Source organism: Hyla sarda, chromosome 4, assembly GCF_029499605.1.
Source record: "Hyla sarda isolate aHylSar1 chromosome 4, aHylSar1.hap1, whole genome shotgun sequence".
NCBI lineage: Eukaryota > Metazoa > Chordata > Amphibia > Anura > Hylidae > Hyla > Hyla sarda.
Window position 1 is genome coordinate 395,336,300 of NC_079192.1, and position 20,152 is coordinate 395,356,451.

At 42.1% G+C, this 20,152-nt stretch overlaps 1 protein-coding gene across 2 annotated transcripts; it reads left to right on the forward strand.

The window, feature by feature from the left end:
* The first annotated feature begins 287 nt into the window (after positions 1 to 287).
* Positions 288 to 16,808, forward strand: RAD51AP1 (RAD51 associated protein 1). 2 transcript variants are annotated; one of them, XM_056569504.1, is made up of 9 exons: positions 288 to 391; positions 2,565 to 2,614; positions 4,076 to 4,211; positions 6,223 to 6,332; positions 7,773 to 7,862; positions 8,880 to 9,035; positions 12,688 to 12,837; positions 15,516 to 15,662; positions 16,399 to 16,808. In XM_056569504.1, the coding sequence occupies exons 1-9, from the start codon at positions 384 to 386 to the stop codon at positions 16,524 to 16,526; spliced, it is 975 nt and encodes a 324-aa protein (XP_056425479.1). In that variant the 5' UTR covers positions 288 to 383; the 3' UTR covers positions 16,527 to 16,808. The 2 variants fall into 2 exon arrangements, with proteins under 2 accessions (XP_056425479.1, XP_056425478.1); XM_056569503.1 differs by lacking the exon at positions 288 to 391 and adding an exon at positions 403 to 670.
* The last annotated feature ends 3,344 nt before the right edge of the window (positions 16,809 to 20,152 follow it).

The window sequence follows — 20,152 nt, forward strand, 5'->3', positions numbered from 1 at the left end:
ATTTTGTGGTAAAATGAGTGATATCATTACAGAGTACAACGGCGGCGAGGAAAAAAAAAAAAAGAAAACGCAAAAATTTAAATTCGATGTGTCCTTAAAGGGTTAAAGTACTACAAATACAAGCATCGCCTCCTTCAGCAATGTGTTCAATTCCGGTAGCGACCAGCAGGTGTCTCACAACTGGTTAGGAGGTCAGCTTGCTGCAACAGGAGACAACATGCCACACTCTACTAAGGTTCTATGGTACGGTCACGTGATCACTCACGTGAACAGCGCCACTGGATTACCAAGGATACGGAGGAAGCGAAAGCCGCAGGGCAGTCTGTGTCACGTGTTCAGGCAGCGGTAAATTCACACCGCGGCAGATTCGCCGTTTTCTATTCATGGCCAGGTCTGTTAATATAAAATTATAACCGTGCTGCTTGTAAACCGGAACTTTGTATTGTGTCTATTGACTCTAGTTACAGTATCAAGGAGAAGAGACAAATATTTGTTGTGTTCTTCCACCACTATGGCGAATGTGCGTATGCGAATGGTCAGAGGCGGGGATTGCGCGGGAGGTTTGAGCGTAGTGAGCGGGACGGAGCCGGCGGCAGAGGGGAACCCGGAGCTGGGGATGAGCTCTGGGGAGAGGGCGGTAATAACCGAGCACTATGGACAGACCCTCCAGGTGAGTCACACATTGAGACAAAGCAGTTGTCATCAACCTCTGCCAAAACTACAACTCCCATCATACCCTGACAGGACAAAGGCTGTGGTTATTGGATAAGACCAGTGTTTCCCAACTAGGGTGCCTGCAGCTGTTGCAAAACTACAACTCCCAGCATGCCCGGTCAGCCTTCGGCTGTCCGGGCATGCTGGGAGTTGTAGTTTTGCAACAGCTGGAGGCACCCTGGTTGGGAAACACTGGATTAGACCATAGTTTTAAAGGTGTTATCCGGGGAAAAAAAAGTTTTTAATATATATATCAACTGGTTCCAGAAAGTTAAACAGATTTGTAAATTACTTCTATTAAACAATCTTAATCGTTTCAGTACTTATGAGCTGCTGAAGTTGAGTTGTTCTTTTCTGTCTAAGTGCTCTCGGGAACTGTCCAGAATAGATCCTCATAGCAAACCTCTTCTACTCTGTGCAGTTCCCGAGACAAGCAGAGATGTCAGCAGAGACCACTATGGCCAGACAGAAAAGAACAACTCAACTTCAGCAGCTGAAAATTATTGGAAGGATTAAGATTTTTTTTTTAAAAGAAGTAATTTACAAATCTGTTTAAAGGAGATGTCCGGCGCAGACTTTTTCTATTCCGTCCTGCCCGGGCTGCAAAAAAAGACAAAACAAACTTTCACTTACCTCCATATGTTCCCCCGGAGCTCCGCAACAGCTGATCGGTCAGACGGGCTGTTTACTTCCTTTAGGCTGAAGCGCCATGTGACGTACCGGGCTATCACCGGCCGAGGCGGGACATCGCTGCGGCCGGTGATAGGCTGAAGCGCTGTGTGATGTCCTGGGCTAAAGGAAGTAGGAAGTAAACAGCCCGGCTGACCGATCAGCTGTTGTGGAGCTCCGGGGGAACATATGGAGGTAAGTGAAAGTTTGTTTTGTCTTTTTTTGCAGCCCGGGCAGGACGGAATAGAAAAAGTCTGCACCGGACATCTCCTTTAAAGAGTACCTGTCATCAACTAAACTTTCCCTGATCCCCCTCCCCATCTGTCCCTTACTCTAACTATTCCTATCCCTGTGTTTATTGAGGTTTAAAACGCTGTGGAAATACCTTTTTTTTTATCCCTCTTCATTAGCTCAGGAACACTGACTTTCTGAGGGGTGGAAGGAGGCGGGTCCCGGCAGGCATGATGTCACATGAAGCCTGGCCGGGACTCTGCTTCTGCCAGTCTTCCTGTATGCTGCTCTCCCTCTGCAGCAGTGTTTCCCAACCAGGGTACCTCCAGCTGTTGCAAAACTACAACTCCCAGCATGCCCAGACAGCCTTGTAGGCTTGTAGCTCACAGTGCTGCTCCAGGCTGGGAGCGAGTCCTGAGCTGAGAATACTGAACTTCCTGTGGAAGGACCAGAGCCCTTTCAGCATTAGTCCTAAAAGCTGTACACTTACTATGAAAAGCATAGGATGCTGCTTGCAGACCAGGCATAGAAGAGTGACCTCTAGTGGCCAAAAGTATAAAATGAAAAAACTGGTATAAATATTAATATTTTTTAATGAAGATATATTGCAATATGTCTTCATTAATGATTATGAACATCATATTAAAAGTTTTTGTTGATGACAGGTACTCTTTAACTTTCTGGACCCAGTTGATAAAAAAATAAATAAAATAAAAAGTTTTTCCTGGAATACCCCTTTAAGAGGGCTAATTTGGTGGGGTGTGTGTGTGTGGGGGGGGGGGGGGGTAGTTTGCTCATAGCAACCAATCACAGTGTAGCTTTCATTTTTCAGTATAAAAGCAGTGCTGTGATTGGTTGCTATGGGCAACAAGAGTTGCTGCTCCTGAGTGCTGAATGTTGCTCAGTATCTAAATAAAGTGTCTGAATTGTATTATTTTATTTTTTTTCAGGAATAAAAAATCAGTGGACTATTCACAGTTTTTAGACTTGGATGATGATGGTAAGTGGGGAGCAGTCACTTATGGGGGGATTTGTTGCATAGGTGTCTGCCTTAGGGCCTGTTCAGACTACAGAACAGAGATTTTGTTTACAGCAACCACCTCCGGAATCTTCAATTAAAGGGGAGCTCCGGTGGAAAACTTTTCCTTTTTTTTCTTTTTCTTTTTATTAAATCAACTGGTGCCAGAAAGTTAAACAGATTTGTAAATTACTTCTATTAAAAAAATCTTAATCCTTCCAGTACTTATTAGCTGCTGAATGCTACAGAGGAAATTATTTTCTTTTTGGAACACATAGCTCTCTACTGACATCATGACCACAGTGCTCTCTGCTGACATCTCTGTCCATTTTAGGAACTGTCCAGAGTAGGAGAAAACCCCCATAGAAAATATATCCTGCTCTGGACAGTTCCTAAAATGGACAGAGATGTCAGCAGAGAACACTGTGCTCGTGATGTCAGCAGAGAGCTCTGGCACCAGATGATAAAAAAAAAAAAAAAGTTTTCCACTGGAGTACCCCTTTAAAGGGGTTCTCCAGGGGAAGGGGATTGTTACAACTTTGGCATATATAAAAAAAAACAAAAAAACTTTTTGCTCACCTCCTGCGCTCCAGCTCTGGCTCCAGTCCCCGGCGGAGATCCTCTTTCTATCAAAAATCATGACGCCAGAAGTGATATCAGGACCCAGAGTGTCACACTGCCCCTCAGCCAATCGCAAGGGAGGGGCAAGTGTTCCGTAGAATGTGACACGGGGGGGGGAGAAAGAATGTGACACGGGGGGGGGGAGAGAATGTGACACGGGGGGGGGGAGAGAATGTGACACGGGGGGGGGGAGAGAATGTGACACGGGGGGGGGGAGAGAATGTGACACGGGGGGGGGGAGAGAATGTGACACGGGGGGGGAGAGAATGTGACACGGGGGGGGGAGAGAATGTGACAAGGGGGGGGGAATGTGACACGGGGGGGGGAGAGAATGTGACACGGGGGGGGGAGAGAATGTGACACGGGGGGGGGAGAATGTGACACGGGGGGAGAATGACACGGGGGGGGAATGTGACACGGGGGGGGAATGTGACGGGGGGGGGGAATGTGACGGGGTGGGGGAGAATGTGACACGGGGGGTGGGGGAGAATGTGACACGGGGGGTGGGGGAGAATGTGACACGGGGGGGAGAATGTGACATGAAGGGAGAATGTGATGGGGGAAGATTGAGATGGGGGGAGAATGTAACGGGGAGATGTGAAATGGGCATAACATAGGTGGATAGATTGGACATGAAATGGGGGGATTTCACCATTTTTATTGTTATATGGCATCACATATTGAAATCACAATATTTGGGCCCATAATCGCAATCGCACATTTTCCCCATATCGTGACGTCCTATTTCAAACCCAATCTACAGACGGACTGAGGGTAAAGATCAGTGTAGTATTTTTTACCATCCATTTTCTTTCTATACAGACAAGGATTTTGCTTCTTCTCCCCCTGTAAGTAAAAAGGCGCGACTGGAGACCAAGAAAGAGAAAAAGGAAAAACCAATAAAGAAAATTCACAAAGAAGAGGTTCATTCGGCGCCAAAGGATTCCCCGAAAAACAGGTGAGTTACATGAGTACTTACATAAGGGGACACCTGTCTGTTATTGTTTTTATATGTGGATCCTATTAGAGCAGTGTGCCTGCAGCTGTTGCAAAACTACAACTTCCAGCATGCCCGGACAGCCTTTGGCTGTCCGGGCATGCTAGGAGTTGTAGTTTTGCAACAGCTGGAGGAACATTTCTTAGAAAACACTAGTGGAGAGGCTTGAGGATGGGACCTCTCCACATCTAAAGAATGTTTTCATGAAGCAGATGTTTGATCACAGGTTCCCTTATCTATGAGACAAGGGGAGAACATTACATTACACTTCACTAACTGCAGGGGGCAGTGTTTTGGTGCTGTGTGCTATCATCCTTGCACTCGTCTAAGCAAAACCAACCACTCCAGGGGAACCCTTCAGGCATCCTTCTCCTGATACAATTGACACATGAAGATAACTAGAGATGAGCGAACTTACAGTAAATTCGATTCGTCACGAACTTCTCGGCTCGGCAGTTGATGACTTTTCCTGCATAAATTAGTTCAGCTTTCCGGTGCTCCGGTGGGCTGGAAAAGGTGGATACAGTCCTAGGAGACTCTTTCCTAGGACTGTATCCACCTTTTCCAGCCCACTGGAGCACCTGAAGGCTGAACTAATTTATGCAGGAAAAGTCATCAACTGCCGAGCCGAGAAGTTCGTGACGAATCGAATTTACTGTAAGTTCGCTCATCTCTAAAGATAACTACAACATCCGTTAGTAGGTCTCTTACGTAACATTGCGGCTGCCGACAGTGAGCAGTATGGCGGCACAGAACAGGTAAGTGCGTCCTGCTTTGCCATGGGGCCTAATCTGTTGGTGCCATGGACAGTATGATGTGTCTAGCCGTATGGAGATTACTATACTAAAGGGGTATCCAGGACTAGAAAAACAGAGCTAATTTATTTAGAAAAACAGCACCACCCCTGTCCTCAGGTTGTGTGCGGTATTGCAGCTCAGTTCCATTAAAGGGGCACTCCGGTGGAAATTTTTTTTTTTTAAATCAACTGTTGCCAGAAAGTTCAACAGATTTGTAAATGACTTCTATTAAAAAATCTTAATCCTTCCAGTATTTAATAGCTGCTGAATACTACATAGGAAATTCTTTTCTTTTTGGAACACAGAGCTCTCTGCTGACATCACGACCAGAGAGCACTGTGGTAGTGATGTCAGCAGAGAGCTCTGTGTTCCAAAAAGAAAATAATTTCCTATGTAGTATTCAGCAGCTAATAAGTACTGGAAGGATTAAGATTGTCCATTTTGGGAACTGTCCAGAGCAGCATATGTTTGCTATGGGGATTTTCTCCTACTCTGGACAGTTCTTAAAATGGACAGAAGAGGTCAGCAGAGAGCACTGTGCTCGTGATGTCAGCAGAGAGCTCTGTGTTCCAAAAAGAATTTCCTCTGAATATTCAGCAGCTAAAAAGTACTGGAATTATTAAGATTTTTTTTTAATAGAAGTAATTTACAAATCTGTTAAACTTTCTGGCACCAGTTGATATAATAATAAAAAAAAAAAGTTTTCCACCGGAGTACCCCTTTAAAGTGAATGGAGCCAAGTTATAATACCACACTAAGTCTGGGGACAGATTTGATGCTGCTTTTAGAAGAAATTAGCTCTATTTTGCTATTCCTGGACCACCTCCTTGGCACTCTGGAAGTTACCATAAGGCTGGCACTATGTGATGAACAACATGCAGGCAGATTGCACTCTGGGGGGGGGGGATGTAAAGGTTATCTGACCACTGTTTGACCCAGGAAACAGAAAAGTTGAAACCATTTTGGTTTGTCTTTTTATGTATATATATATATATATGTATATATATATATATATATATATATATATATATATATATATATATATATATATACATACATACATACATATATATACACGTCAGGACATAACAAAAATATTTGCGGAAGGAGTAAGATACATTTCCACATTGATCCATGGTACAAAAAGTGACATTTTTTTCTTTTCTCGGTTTCAGGTTGCCGTTGGATGATAAACTGTACCAGAGGGATTTAGAAGTCGCTTTAGCGCTATCGGTGAAGGAGACTTCTGTTATCATAGAAAATGATGAGAATGTTCCCAGAAACGGTATTGACGTGTTCTCTGCAGCGTCTCCTCCTTTATGGAACAGATTGATAGTATTCCAGTTGCTTTTCTTGTACCGTATTTTTCGCCATATAAGACGCACCCAATTTTAAAGGATGAAAATCTAGTACAATGTAAAGTATAGCACAGTGATCTTCAACCTGCGGACCTCCAGATGTTGCAAAACTACAACTCCCAGCATGCCCGGACAGCCGTTGGCTGTCCGGGCATGCCAGGAGTTGTAGTTTTGCAACATCTGGAGGTCCGCAGGTTGAAGACCACTGGTATAGGAGGTAATACTCGCGTGTCCCCGCCGCTCCGGACCAGTCACCGCTGCCCGGAATGTCGCTCCATCGCTGTCGCCATGTCCCCGTTGCTCCGGAACATCTCTGCTGCCCGGTATCCTAGCTCTCCGTCGCCGCGTGCGCAACGACGTGATGACGACGAAGGAGAGCGCCGGCCATGCAGGGGATCCCGGCACGGAGCAGACACTGAGGAGGCAGGTAAGGTCCCACCCTGTGTCCTGTAAGCTGTTCGGGACGCCGAACAGCCCGATTGAGCAGCCGGGTTACTGTCACTTTCGCTTCAGATGCGGCGGTCAGCTTTGATTGCCGCGTCTGAAGGGTTAATACAGGGCATCACCGTGATCGGTGATGTCCTGTATTAGCCGCGGGTCCCGGCCGTTGATGGTTGTATGTAATCAAAGGATTGCACGTAATAGTCCTCTATGGGGGCTAAAAAAAAATGTTTTAAATAAAAATAAACATATGTGGTATTGCCACGTGCATAAATGTCCGAACTATAAAAATATAATGTTAATTAAACCGCTCGGTCAATGACGTACACGTAAAAAGATTCCAAAGTTCAAAATTGCATATTTTTGGTCACTTTGTATACGCCGTTGTGGTGAAATGATTGACGTCATTACAAAGTACAACTGGTGGTGCAAAAAAGTGGTGCCCTCATATGAGTCTGTAGGTGCAAAATTGAAAGCCTTATGATTTTTAGAAGGTGATGAGGAAAAAACAAAAGTGCCAAAAACGGAAAAACCTGTGGTCCTTAAAGGGGTACTCCGCTGTTCAGCGTTTGGAGCAAACTATTCTGATCGCTGGAGCCGGGAGCTTTTGACATCATAGCCCCTCCCCCTCATGGCATCAAGCCCCACCCCGTCAATGTAAGTCTATGGGAGGGGGCGTGGTGGCCGCCACGTCCCCTCCCATAGACTTGCATTGAGAGGGTAGGGCGTGATGTTATGAGGGGGCGGGGCTATGATGCTCCAGTGTTCGGAACAGTTTGTTCCAAACGCTGAGCAGCGGAATACTCCTTAGCTTAAAATCTAAAAGTACTAAAAAAAAAAAAATCTTAAACTGTGTCTAGTCAGGAATGGAGGTAACGAGCTCAGTCATGAAGTAATTAATGTAATGTTTCTTTGGTCTTATCCAGAAGCTCCACAGGACACATATACGTGTATTAAGGATAATGACTTGTCAGAAGTGTCTTTCTCAAACTGCAGCGTTAACAGCAGCACTCTAGGTAATGTTTCCTTTACTTCCCACTTATTTAGGAGGATGTTTTTTTGTACTAGGCATTTACTTGTATAGTAATTGCGTTTTTTTTTTTTATTTTTTTTTTATTTTTTTTTGTACAAGCGAAGACAAGAAACTTTAGTAAAATATATTATTACTGAAAAATGCTACTTATGAGCTTCTGAAGTTGTTCTTTGCTGTCTAAGTGCTCTCTCATGACACCTGTCTCGGGAAACGCCCAGTTTAGAAGAGGTTTGCTATGGGGATTTGCTTCTAAACTGGGCGGTTCCCGAGACACGTGTCATCAGAGAGCACTTAGACAGAAAAGAACAACCTTAACTTCAGAAGCTCATAAGTACTGAAAGGATTAAGATTTTTTTAATAGAAGTAATTTACAAATCTGTTTAACTTGTGGAGCCAGTTGATATATATATAAAAATGTTTTTGCCTGGAATACCCCTTTAATAGCTGCTGAATACTACAGAGGAAATTATTTTCTTTTCGGAACACAGAACTCTCTGCTGACATCATGACCACAGTGCTCTCTGCTGACATCTCTGTCCATTTTAGGAACTGTCCAGAGCAGCATATGTTTTCAAAGGGGATTTTCTCCTACTCTGGACAGTTCTTAAAATGGACTGAGATGTCAGCAGAGAGCACTGTGCTCGTGATGTCAGCAGAGAGCTCTGTGTTCCAAAAGAAAATAATTTCCTCTGTAGTATTCAACAGCTAATACGTACTGGAAGGATTAAGATTTTTTAATAGAAGTCATTTACAAATCTGTTTAACTTTCCGGCACCAGTTGATTTGAAAAAAAAAAAAAAGTTTTCCACCGGAGTACCCCTTTAAATATCTTATGTAAAAGTTATATTTTAGCAATGTCTGTCCTTATTTTTTTGAGTTATTTGTTGCTTAGTCCTTTTTGTGTCTGTGTTTTTACACGTATCTGTGAGGAACATTCACACTTAGCTGAAATGTAAAGAAGTTCTGCTCTAACACTGTACATCTTCTCTGCCCTCCGCAGGTCTAGATGAGATCACAGATGGCAATGAAGACTCGAGTAGAGGCAGAGATCGCAGGCAAGCGGCATCTAAGGCCATCACAGAGCAGAGAAAACTCCTGAAAGAAGAAAGCGGGGATGAAGAGGAGGAGGAGGAGTTCCGTCCTGATACAGTAGAGGGTATGCACTGGCCTCTTGTATACAATAGCTTTCATAGGGAAAAAGATCTCCTTTTTTTTTATATATGTCTTTTCATTAACAAAGAATTAAATATTGTCCTGACCTGCGGATGACTGACGACAGTGGTCCCTCAGGTTACAATATTAATTGGTTCCGGGATGACCATTGTATGTTGAAACCATTGTATCTTGAGACCATAACTCTATGGAAACCTGGTAATTGGTTCTAAAGCCCCAAAATGTCATCCAAAAATAGGAAAAAGTGAGAATTAAAGAAAAATAAGTAGATAACTAATATAGATAAAGCAAATCCTTATATATAAAAGTAATAAAGATCTGCTGGGAGCTGTAAATCACTGTCTATGTCAGTATTTTCCAAGCAGGGAGCTTCCAGCTGTTGCAAAACTGCAACTCCCAGCATGCCCGGACAGCCTTTGGCTGTCCGGGCATGCTGGGAGTTGTAGTTTTGCAACAGCTGGGGGCACCCTGCTTGGGAAACACTGGTCTATGTAGAGGACAGGAGCTTCTTCAGGGTCCTGTACAGTACACGCAATGTCCTAAAAAAGTAACATGGAGTCGCCCTCACCTGGTGTCCAAACGGGCAGGTAACCCTGGTACAGGTAAAGTGTACAGAACATGTAATACCTCCCTGTACTGTAGGGGGCGCTACCAGACACCAGTCAGTGCATACACTTCAGTAATACAGGTAAAGTGTACAGAACATGTAATACCTTCCTGTACTGTAGGGGGCGCTACCAGACACCAGTCAGTGCATACACTTCAGTAATACAGGTAAAGTGTACAGAACATGTAATACCTCCCTGTACTGTAGGGGGCACTACCAGACACCAGTCAGTGCATACACTTCAGTAATACAGGTAAAGTGTACAGAACATGTAATACCTCCCTGTACTGTAGGGGGCGCTACCAGACACCAGTCAGTGCATACACTTCAGTAATACAGGTAAAGTGTACAGAACATGTAATACCTCCCTGTACTGTAGGGGGCGCTACCAGACACCAGTCAGTGCATACACTTCAGTAATACAGGGGTTTTACCAGTAAATTTCCCATTCTGATTGGTCAGTTCTTCCGGCCATTGACACGTTTCACAGATCTGGACAGTCTGTACATTGTATGTTGAGTCTGGTTTCAAGTTACGATGGTCCAGAAAAGACCATCGTATGTTGAAACTATTGTATGTTGAGGCCATTGTAAGTTGAGGGATCACTGTATATAGGTTACAGACAGGACGGATGGATGCATCAGTATTGGGTGGGGTAGATATATTAAAAAATAAATAAAAAAAAAATTTAAAAAAAAGTTTTTTCTTATTTGCAAAAGCTTTTGTGATTGGAGTTGAGTGTTACTGCCATTCAAATAAAAGTTATGTAACACATGCAGACTTTGCTTTAAATTGGCCACGGAAAAAATCATGTTTAGACCCACTCATAGAGTAAATACAATTCTGATTATCTATCTACAGAGTAAAAGATCAATTCAGCACTTTCATATAGTGAAAACAATAATGGGGAAAAGTTGGAAAAGTGCAGTGGAAAAGTTGTCCAGTTGCCCATAGCAACCAATCAGATCGCTTCTTTCATTTTCATGAAGGCCTGTGAAAAATGAAAGAAGCAATTTGATTGGTTGCTATGGGCAACTGGACAACTTTTCCTCTGCACAGGTTTTGATAAATCTCCCCCAATGTGAACAGCTGCTCCTCACATTATGAGTGAATACATTTTTGAATATTTTTTTTTTTACCATATGAAAATGCTGCATTGAATTTTTTTTCTTTCTATCTACTGGGAGTAAGAGGACCTTATCCATTCTTTGCCTGCGCCCACCTGTTATACCTATTACAGTGGTCCCTCAACATACGATGGTAATTTGTTCTAAACGACCCATCGTTTGTCGAATCCATCGTATGTTGAGGGATTCGTGCAATGTAAAAATGCATAAAATACTCACCTGTCCCCTCCGCTCCGGACCGCGTCCTCACCGCTCCCGATGGTCTCCCAGGGGCTCCCGATGGGGTCCCGCTGCTCCGGCGTCTTCCGCATCTTCACCGGGATCCGGGCCTCGCTTTCTGGTGACGTTATTACGTTGTTGCGCCGGGACGGTGTGCGCAGCTACGTAATAACGACGCCGTAAAGCGAGGCCCGGACCCCAAAGAGGACCCGGAGCAGCAGGGATAGGTAAGTGAACCTGCTGGGGCACATTACACTGCTATCCGACAGCAGCTTAAGCATTTTGCGCTGCCAGATAGCGGTTAATGCGATGGCCCCGACATATAAAAGCATCGTATGTCGATTTGATCATATGTCGGGGCCATCGCATGTCGGGGGGTTACTGTATAACTACACCACCTAGAGTGCTGCTGCCTTGTGTCTGTCTGTCTATCTATCTCATATCTATCTATCTAATATCTATCTATCTATCTCATATCTATCTATCTATCTATCTATCTAATATCTATCTATCTATCTATCTAATATATATCTATCTCATATCTATCTATCTCATATCTATCTATCTATCTCATATCTATCTATCTCCTATCTATCTCATATCTATCTATCTCATATCTATCTATCTATCTCATATCTATATCTATCTCATATCTATCTATCTCATATCTATCTATCTATCTCATATCTATCTATCTATCTCATATCTATATCTATCTCATATCTATCTATCTCATATCTATCTATCTATCTATCTCATATCTATCTATCTCATATCTATCTATCTCATATCTATCTATCTCATATCTATCTATCTCATATCTATCTATCTCATATCTATCTATCTCATATCTATCTATCTCATATCTATCTATCTCATATCTATCTATCTCATATCTATCTATCTCATATCTATCTATCTCATATCTATCTATCTCATATCTATCTATCTCATATCTATCTATCTCATATCTATCTATCTCATATCTATCTATCTCATATCTATCTATCTATCTATCTCATATCTATCTATCTCATATCTATCTATCTCATATCTATCTATCTCATATCTATCTATCTCCTATCTATCTATCATATCTAGCCATCCATATACACTGTATATGTACATATGTATTCATATACACACACGTTATATTTTACAAAATAACTGCTCACAGTGCTAAAGATACATTTTAAATGTCTTCCTATTTTATTAATGCAGTGTTTCCAAACCAGGGTGCCTCCAGCTGTTGCAAAACGACAACTCCCTGCATGCCCAGACAGCCGACGCTTTCCAGGCATGCTGGGAGTTGTAGTTTTGCTACAGATGGAGGCACCTGGCCCTAGGGAAAGCAAAGGTGGTAGTTGAGAGGCCCCAATACATGGGTGGGGTCGATCAACATTTTTTTTTCAGCCGCTGGCTGTCCGGGCATGCTGGAATTTGTAGTTTTGCAACAGCTGGAGGCACCCTGGTTGGGAAACGCACTGTATTAAAGCAGGTTTCTTGTCCTTATCATTGGGAACACAAGTGATAACCCTGAGTATATTAAGAAGCAAACTCTAGGAATAACTCTGCAGACTTGCATAGAGCATCTCACCAACATAAAGGAGTTCTCTCTGGAAGGCATGTTCCATTTTTACATTAGTAATGCCACAAACTTGTCCAACTTCCTTCTGATGTAGATGAGGACTCTGAGAGTGAAGCAAGTTTAAGCGATGAAGATGATGAATTAGATTTTTTAACTTCAAAGAAACCATCAATTAATAAAGTTGTTAAAGAAAAGCCAAAAAGTGGAAAAAAGGAGAAAAATAACTCAAAAGCACAGAAAGCCGGTAAGATGAGAAGAGGCGAAGACTTGCTGTTCTATGTCACAGAATCTGTTGAATTGCTAATTTTAGGACTCTGCAAATTCAAATCATGCTTTAAAGGAATTATCCAGGAAAAAACTTTTTTTTTATATATCAACTGGCTCCAGAAAGTTAAACAGATTTGTAAATTACTTCTATTACAAAATCTTAATCCTTTCAGTACTTATGAGCTTCTGAAGTTGAGTTGTTCTTTTCTGTCTAAGTCCTCTCTGTTGACACCTGTCTCGGGAACCGCCCAGTTTAGAAGCAAATCCCCATAGCAAACCTCTTCTACTCTGTGCAGTTCCCGAGACAAGCAGAGATGTCAGCAGAGAGCACTGTTGCCAGACAGAAAAGAACAACTCAACTTCAGCAGCTGATTATTATTGAAAGGATTAAGATTTTTTTTTATTAGAAGTAATTTACAAATCTGTTTAACTTTCTGGAGCCAGTTTAAAAGGAGTACTCTGCTGGAATATATATATATATATATATATATATATATATATATATATAATATTTTTTTTAAATTGTTTTTTTAGCTTTAGTTTTATAATCCTTCCAGTACTTGTCAGCTGCTGTATGCTCCACAGGAAGTTATTTTCTTTTTTAAATTTCCTTTCTGTCTGACCACAGTGCTCTCTGCTGACACCTCTGTCCATTCTAGGAACTGTCCAGAGTAGGAGCAAATCCCCGTAGCAAACCTCTCCTGCTCCTGAACAGTTACTGACATGGACAGAGGTGTCAGCAGAGAGCACTGTGGTCTGACCGAAAAGAACTACACCACTTCCTCTGTAGTATTCAGCAGCTAATAGGTACTGGAAGGATTAAGATTTTTTAATAGATGTAATTTACAAATCTGTTTAACTTTCTGGCAACAGTTCATTAAAAAAAAAATATATATATGTTTTCCTGCGGAGTACCCCTTTACTCTGGTGAAGTCAGGCCCCCACCAGTCATAAAGTGATGAAATAGCGAATGCATCTTCTAGAAGTGTTCACTGCAATGCAGACTTGCATTGTATCCTCCCTTAGATGACTTTTTCAGATGCATGCCGGACACATTTTACCATTTAAAGTATCCCAAAAAAAAGCAGTCCCTGAGCCTGGACCTTAGATCTCTGGGATCAGCACTGAATTAGTTTCCTATATACAGGTTCTTATACTTTACTGTGAACTTTACATCTTGTGGATAGTTCAGCGATACACAGTTCTATTTCTGATTTGTTCATGGAGTAAAGGTGCAGTCACACCACGTTTTTGCAATACAGTTCCCGGATCAGGTTTTTGATGAAAAACTGATTCCTCAAAACCTGACTAAACTGTATAAAAACGTGTGTACAAATTTTAACCCGTATACAGTTAAAAACCGTATACGGTTTGAAAAATGATGTCCGGTTGCATCCATTTTTTTTTTAAAGAAAAAAAGTATATGTTTTTAACTTTTCACTCCATTATGAATAAAGTTTCACTTGTTTGATTGAAATTCCAAGAAAATAAACTGTGCAAAGTCAAAAATCGTATGGTGCAAACTGGATGGAACCGTACGCACATACGGTTCTGTACGGTTCCCATAGACTCCTATGTTAAAAAAAAAAAACATACGGTTTAATAGTTTTTCACCCGGACCAAAAACCATGGTAGGCTACGGTTTTGGGTACGGGAAAAAAAACTGACAAAACCGTACAGGATGCAAAACTGACACAACCTGATGCATCTTTTGGCATACGGTTTTCAATGGAGAGTCAATGCGTACGGTTTTCAATATGGGTCCGTACGGTTTTCACATTGATAACGTATACGGGAACTGTATTGCAAAAACGTGGTGTGAATGTGAACCACGGTTTTTGGTCCAGGTGAAAAACCGTATTAAACCGTATACGTTTTCTTTTTTAACATGGGAGTCAATGGGAGCCGTACAGAACTGTATGTGCGTACGGTTCCATCCGGTTTTCACTATACGGTTTTTGACTTTTCACTAATGTTTTTTTCTTGAAATTTCAATCAAACAAGTGAAACTTTATTCATATGGAATGAAAAGTTTAAAAAAGTATACGTTTTTGTATAGGTTTTTTTTCTTTAAAAAAAATTGATGCAACCGGACATCATTTTTCAAACCGTATACGGGTTAAAATTTGTACACACGTTTTGGTCCAGTTTTGAGTATCAGGTTTTTCATCAAAAACCTGATACGGGAACTGTATTGCAAAAAACGTGTGACTGCAGCCTAAGCCATTGTTTCCCAACCTAGGCGCCTCCAGGTGTTGCAAAACTACAACTCCCAGCATGCCTGGACAGCCTAAGGCTGTCCAGGCATGTTGGGAGTTGTAGTTTTGCAACATCTGGAGGCACCCTGGTTGGGAAACAATGGAAAAAGCTGTAAGTATGTATTGGAAAACCATCCCTGCTGGCATATTACTTATTCAGCTCCTGAATAAGCAAATACTATTTCCCTTCTGACGTCTCACGTCAGCCTTTCAGGATCATCTTTAGGGTACACCAACACGTACGCAGATTTGATGCGCAGCATTTTCTGCTGCAGATTTTATTGTAAACTAAATGACTGAGCACAGCTTCTAATCTGCAGTTACAAATCTGCGCAGGATCCTGTACGTGTACGTGTGAACGCCCCCTTAACCTTGTATTTCTTTATCTTTTATGCAGCAAAAGAACCTGCTACTCCTGTGACCATCAAAATAAAACCAATGCCAGCAAAGAAGGCACCAGTCAGCTCGCCTGCTACTTCCAAACCACCGTCTTCACACAGTAGCCCCCCGGTGGGCATGAACAGAACAGCATGGACGCCTCCGGGTAATCTTGTATAGTTCTGTATTTTCAATAAAGGAATTTTCCCTCAAATGACATCTATCACCTCTACACCTATTGTTGATACATTTTTGACCTCTGGCACCCCCAAGATTACTAATCCCGATCCTCATTAGTTCTTAAAGGGGTACTCCCGTGGTAAACTTTTTATTTTTATTTTATTTTTTATTTTTTTTTAAATCAACTGGTGCCAGAAAGTTAAACAGATTTGTAAATCACTTCTATTAAAAATTCTTAATGCTTCCAGTACTTATTAGCGGCTGTATACTACAGAGGAAATTCTTTTCTTTTTAGATTTCTTTTCTGTCACAACCACAGTGCTCTCTGCTGTCCATTTTAGGAACTGTCCAGAGCAGCATATGTTTGCTATGGGGATTTTCTCCTGCTTTGGACAGTTCCTGACATGGACAGAGGTGTCAGCAGAGAGCAGAAGAGAAATCCAAAAAGAAAAGAATCTCCTCTGTAGTATACAGCCGCTAATAAGTACTGGAAGGATTAAGATTTTTTTTTTTGAATAGACTTAATTTACAAATCTGTTTTTAACTTTCTGGCATTAGTTGATTAAAAAAAAAAAAAAGTTTTCCACCGGAGTACCCCTTTAAGGATCACGATCACTGTCTGTTGTTCAGGATCCAATGAAAATAAAGCAGCCCTACATGTATTTAATAGGTCAGACTTATGACTTCTGAAAAGCTGATTTTTAAGTTCTTTTTCTTCACAGCTTCATCTGGCGCAGGCAGGAGTCCTCTGACAGGAATCACTATCAGGTCTCCTAATCAAGGTCTGCGTCTCGGCCTGTCCAGATTGGCGAGGGTGAAGCCATTACATCCAACCACTGCTCTGCACTGAACCCTCTGATGTATAGAACGGTCCCAGTATATGGCTCCAGTCACATTACACAGCAGTCTTATGGAGACTGGTGAGCGAGGACTCATGGGGATCCACCATTGGTATCTCATCAGCCAACAGTGGACATCTGTCCTTTACCATAGAAGCAACTTCCCTCCTGATGTTTACTGCTAAAAATAATTATGTCCAGAGATATTTTGTACAAATGTAAAATTTTATATAATCCATCCGTAAAACTGGTCAGTATTGTCCAGCTCTCTCAAGTTTTCACAGTCTTAAAGGGGTACTGCTCAGTGTTTGGAACAAACTGTTCCAAACGCTGGAGCCGGCACCAGGAGCTCGTGACATCATAGCCCTGCCCCCTCATGATGTCACACCCCGCCACCTCAATGCAAGTCTCTGGGAGGAGGCGTGACGGCTGTCACGCCTCCTCCCATAGACTTGCATTGAGGGGGCGGGCCGTGATGTCATGAGGGGCGGGGCTATGATGTCACGGGCTCCAGCGTTCGGAACAGTTTGTTCCAAACGCGGAGGAACGGAGTACCCCTTTAATCCTCTGTGTTTAAATTTCCTGTTCCTCTAGGAAAGTTGATTGACAGCCAATGCGCTTTCATGTTTTGCTGGGGTTGTCACCCAGCTGTCCCAGAATCCTGAAAGATCTGGCTAGCTGTATACCTCGGCCTCCTTAGGGTAGAAAACACGGGCAGACATTTCACAAATAGCATTTACCGCCGGAGCTAGGAATGCGTTAATGTCCTGTCTCCATAGACGGCAAAGCATATCTGCTGGACTTTGCATAAAGAATTGACATGTTCATTCTTTTAGCGGAGACCGGAATTGGATTTTGTGCAGCAGAAACGTCTGCCGCCGAAAATCGCTGCGTACACGCTTCAGCAGAGTCCCATTTAAAACAGTGGGACTCTGCTGCAACGAAACTTCCAAGCAGAATTTTTCCACCACATTCCGCTTTCAGATTTCGTTGTGTGAACATGGCCTATGAATGACTGGTGAAGGTTTTACTGGTTGTCACCCAGTTCTTATAGAAAATTTAGTTGCAATGAATTTTAACAACTTAAATGAAAAGACAAAAAAACTAATTGTATATTTATTGGTGATTATTATTATTATTATTATTTTTTTTTTCCCTTCCTGTATTTGAACCAGAAATGTTTTAAAGGGGATTGTACAGGATTAGAAAATCACTTGTTGCTTCCCTTCAGAAACAGCACTTCATCTGTCCACAGGTGGTGTAAGGTATTGCAACCCAGCTCCATTGATTTAAAGGGGTACCCCGGTGGAAAACATTTTTTTATTTTTATTTACTGGTGCCAGAAAGTTAAACAGATTTTGTAAATTACTTCTATTCAAAAAAATCTTAATCCTTCCAGTACTTATCAGCTACTGTATGATCCATAGGAAGTTCTTTTCTTTTTGAATTTCCTTTTCAGTCTGACCACAGTGCTCTCTGCTGACACCTCTGTCCATGTCTGGAACTGTCAAGAGCAGGAGAGGTTTGCTATGGGGATTTGTTCCTGCTCTGGACAATTCCTAACATGGACAGAGATGTCAGCAGAAAGCACGCTGGTCAGATAGAAAGGAAATTCAAAAAGAAAAGAACTTCCTCTGTAGTATACAGCAGTTGATAAGTACTGGAAGGATTAAGATTTTTAAATAGAAGTAATTTACCAAATCTGTTTATCTTACTATTTAACTCCCTCCTGAACTTACTATTTAGGAGGTGAGGAACACACAGGTGGTGTGGTGATAAGGAACGCGCATGCGTTCGAAACGCGTCCATAGGAGAGGTTTTCTGACCAGGTGAAGGTGGATGGTGTGTGCTCTGCATTTTAAAGAAAAGCTCAATAAAGGAGCTACATTTTAAAGGTTTTGCTGGACTACCTTTTCTTCATTAACTTTCTGGCACCAGTTGATTAAAAAAAAAAAAAAATATTCCACCGGAGTACCCCTTTAAGTGTTGAAACAAGCTGCAATACAAGACACATCCTATGGGCTGGTGTGGCGCTGTTTCTGGAAGTATGAGGCCAATTATTTTCTAATCCTGTACAACCCTTAAAGGATCCTGTGTATAGGGGATAAGTGTCTAACACTGCAGTACTCCTTTAAGGAAAGAGTTACATCTGCCCATTTCTGCTTGGTATAATTTCCTTCACTCCACACAGTATAGAAAGGTTTAAAGGGGACCTTTCATCAAAAAAAACTTTTGGTATATTATAGATTAATGTATGCAGAATAACTTTCCAATTGCATGTTATTAAAAAATATGCAAAATAGTAGAGTATCCAGCTCGCCAATCTGCCACGTCTGCACGGATGCGTGGGGACTACACGCACAGGACAGCTGAACGCAAGGAATATCCAGCTCCACGACCTCTGATTAAGAATGTTGGTTTTATTGGATCATCATCGACCGGAACATAAAACACAGCGTGCACGGACCAAGGAGTGACGCATTTCGGTGGGCATAGCCTCCTTAGTCGTACAGTAGGACTAAGGCGGCTACATCCGCGGAAACACATCACTCCTTGGTCCGTGCACGCTGGGTTTTATGTTCCTGTCGATGATGATCCAATAAAACCAAACATTCTTAATCCGAGGTCGTGGTGCTGGATATTCCTTGCGTTCAGCTATTAAAAAATATACTTCTCTCTATTTAATTTTCCACTTTCAAATAATGACCACTAGAGGTCTCCCTACCAGTTCTAGCCCTTTTATAGATTTCAGACTCATGCTGGAGTCCTAAATCTCAGACTGCAGCCGGGACACAGACAAGCTCAGCTGGCAGCTTTTAATCTTCCCCTCTCTGTTTACAACTGCATATACATAAAGAAAAAAAGATCGGAGCTCATATAGTAAAATGAATGAGGGCATGCAGTAAGGCAGAGTTAGGAGTATGCCCTGCTGGGCTATGATCACAGTGATGGCTCCTGCCTGTCTGATTGACTGGCAGGGAGCAATGCTGAGCTTGTCTGTGTCCCGGCTGCAGTCTGAGATTTAGGTCTCCATCATGAGTCTGAAATCTATAAAAAGGGCTTGCGGTCGGGACTGGTAGGGAGACCTCTAGTGGTCATTATTTCAAAGTGGAAAATTAAATAGAAAGAAGCATATTTTTTAATAACATGCAATTGAAAAGTTATTCTGCATACATTAATCTATAATATACCAAAAGTTTTTTTTTGATAAAAGGTACTTTGGTGGAGATTTACTTTAAAGTGTATCTGTCTTTTGAAAAATAATTTAGACATGTCATAAGTTATTTAATTGTTTCGGGTCGGGGTGTTCGGACCCTGACCAATGAGGAGAACAAGTGGGGCAAAGAAGTGAGCAGCTGTGCGCTTCTCTCCTTGCTTTGTGTCTCTGAGATCTAAATGGCCCCAAAGACTTACACTGTAAGTCCGTCCGGGTCACGTGACACAGAGCCAGGAGAGAACACACTAAGCGTGCACTTTTCCCAATTTATTCTTGAACCTCTACAGTATATCATTTTATTTTTTATTTTTTTTATGACACTGATACAGTATGATACAGTATGAACCATCGTAGGGGATCATAGTGCTGCCTCCCTTCATCCCATCTTAGTGATGACCTGTCTTTAGGACAGTGTTTCCC

Excerpts from the sequence above, each read along its gene's own strand:
- RAD51AP1 (XM_056569503.1), top strand. Across the intron at positions 6,333-7,772 it reads TGAGAATGTTCCCAGAAACG|AAGCTCCACAGGACACATAT; the intron begins GTATTGACGTGT and ends GGTCTTATCCAG. Across the intron at positions 9,036-12,687 it reads CCGTCCTGATACAGTAGAGG|ATGAGGACTCTGAGAGTGAA; the intron begins GTATGCACTGGC and ends CTTCTGATGTAG.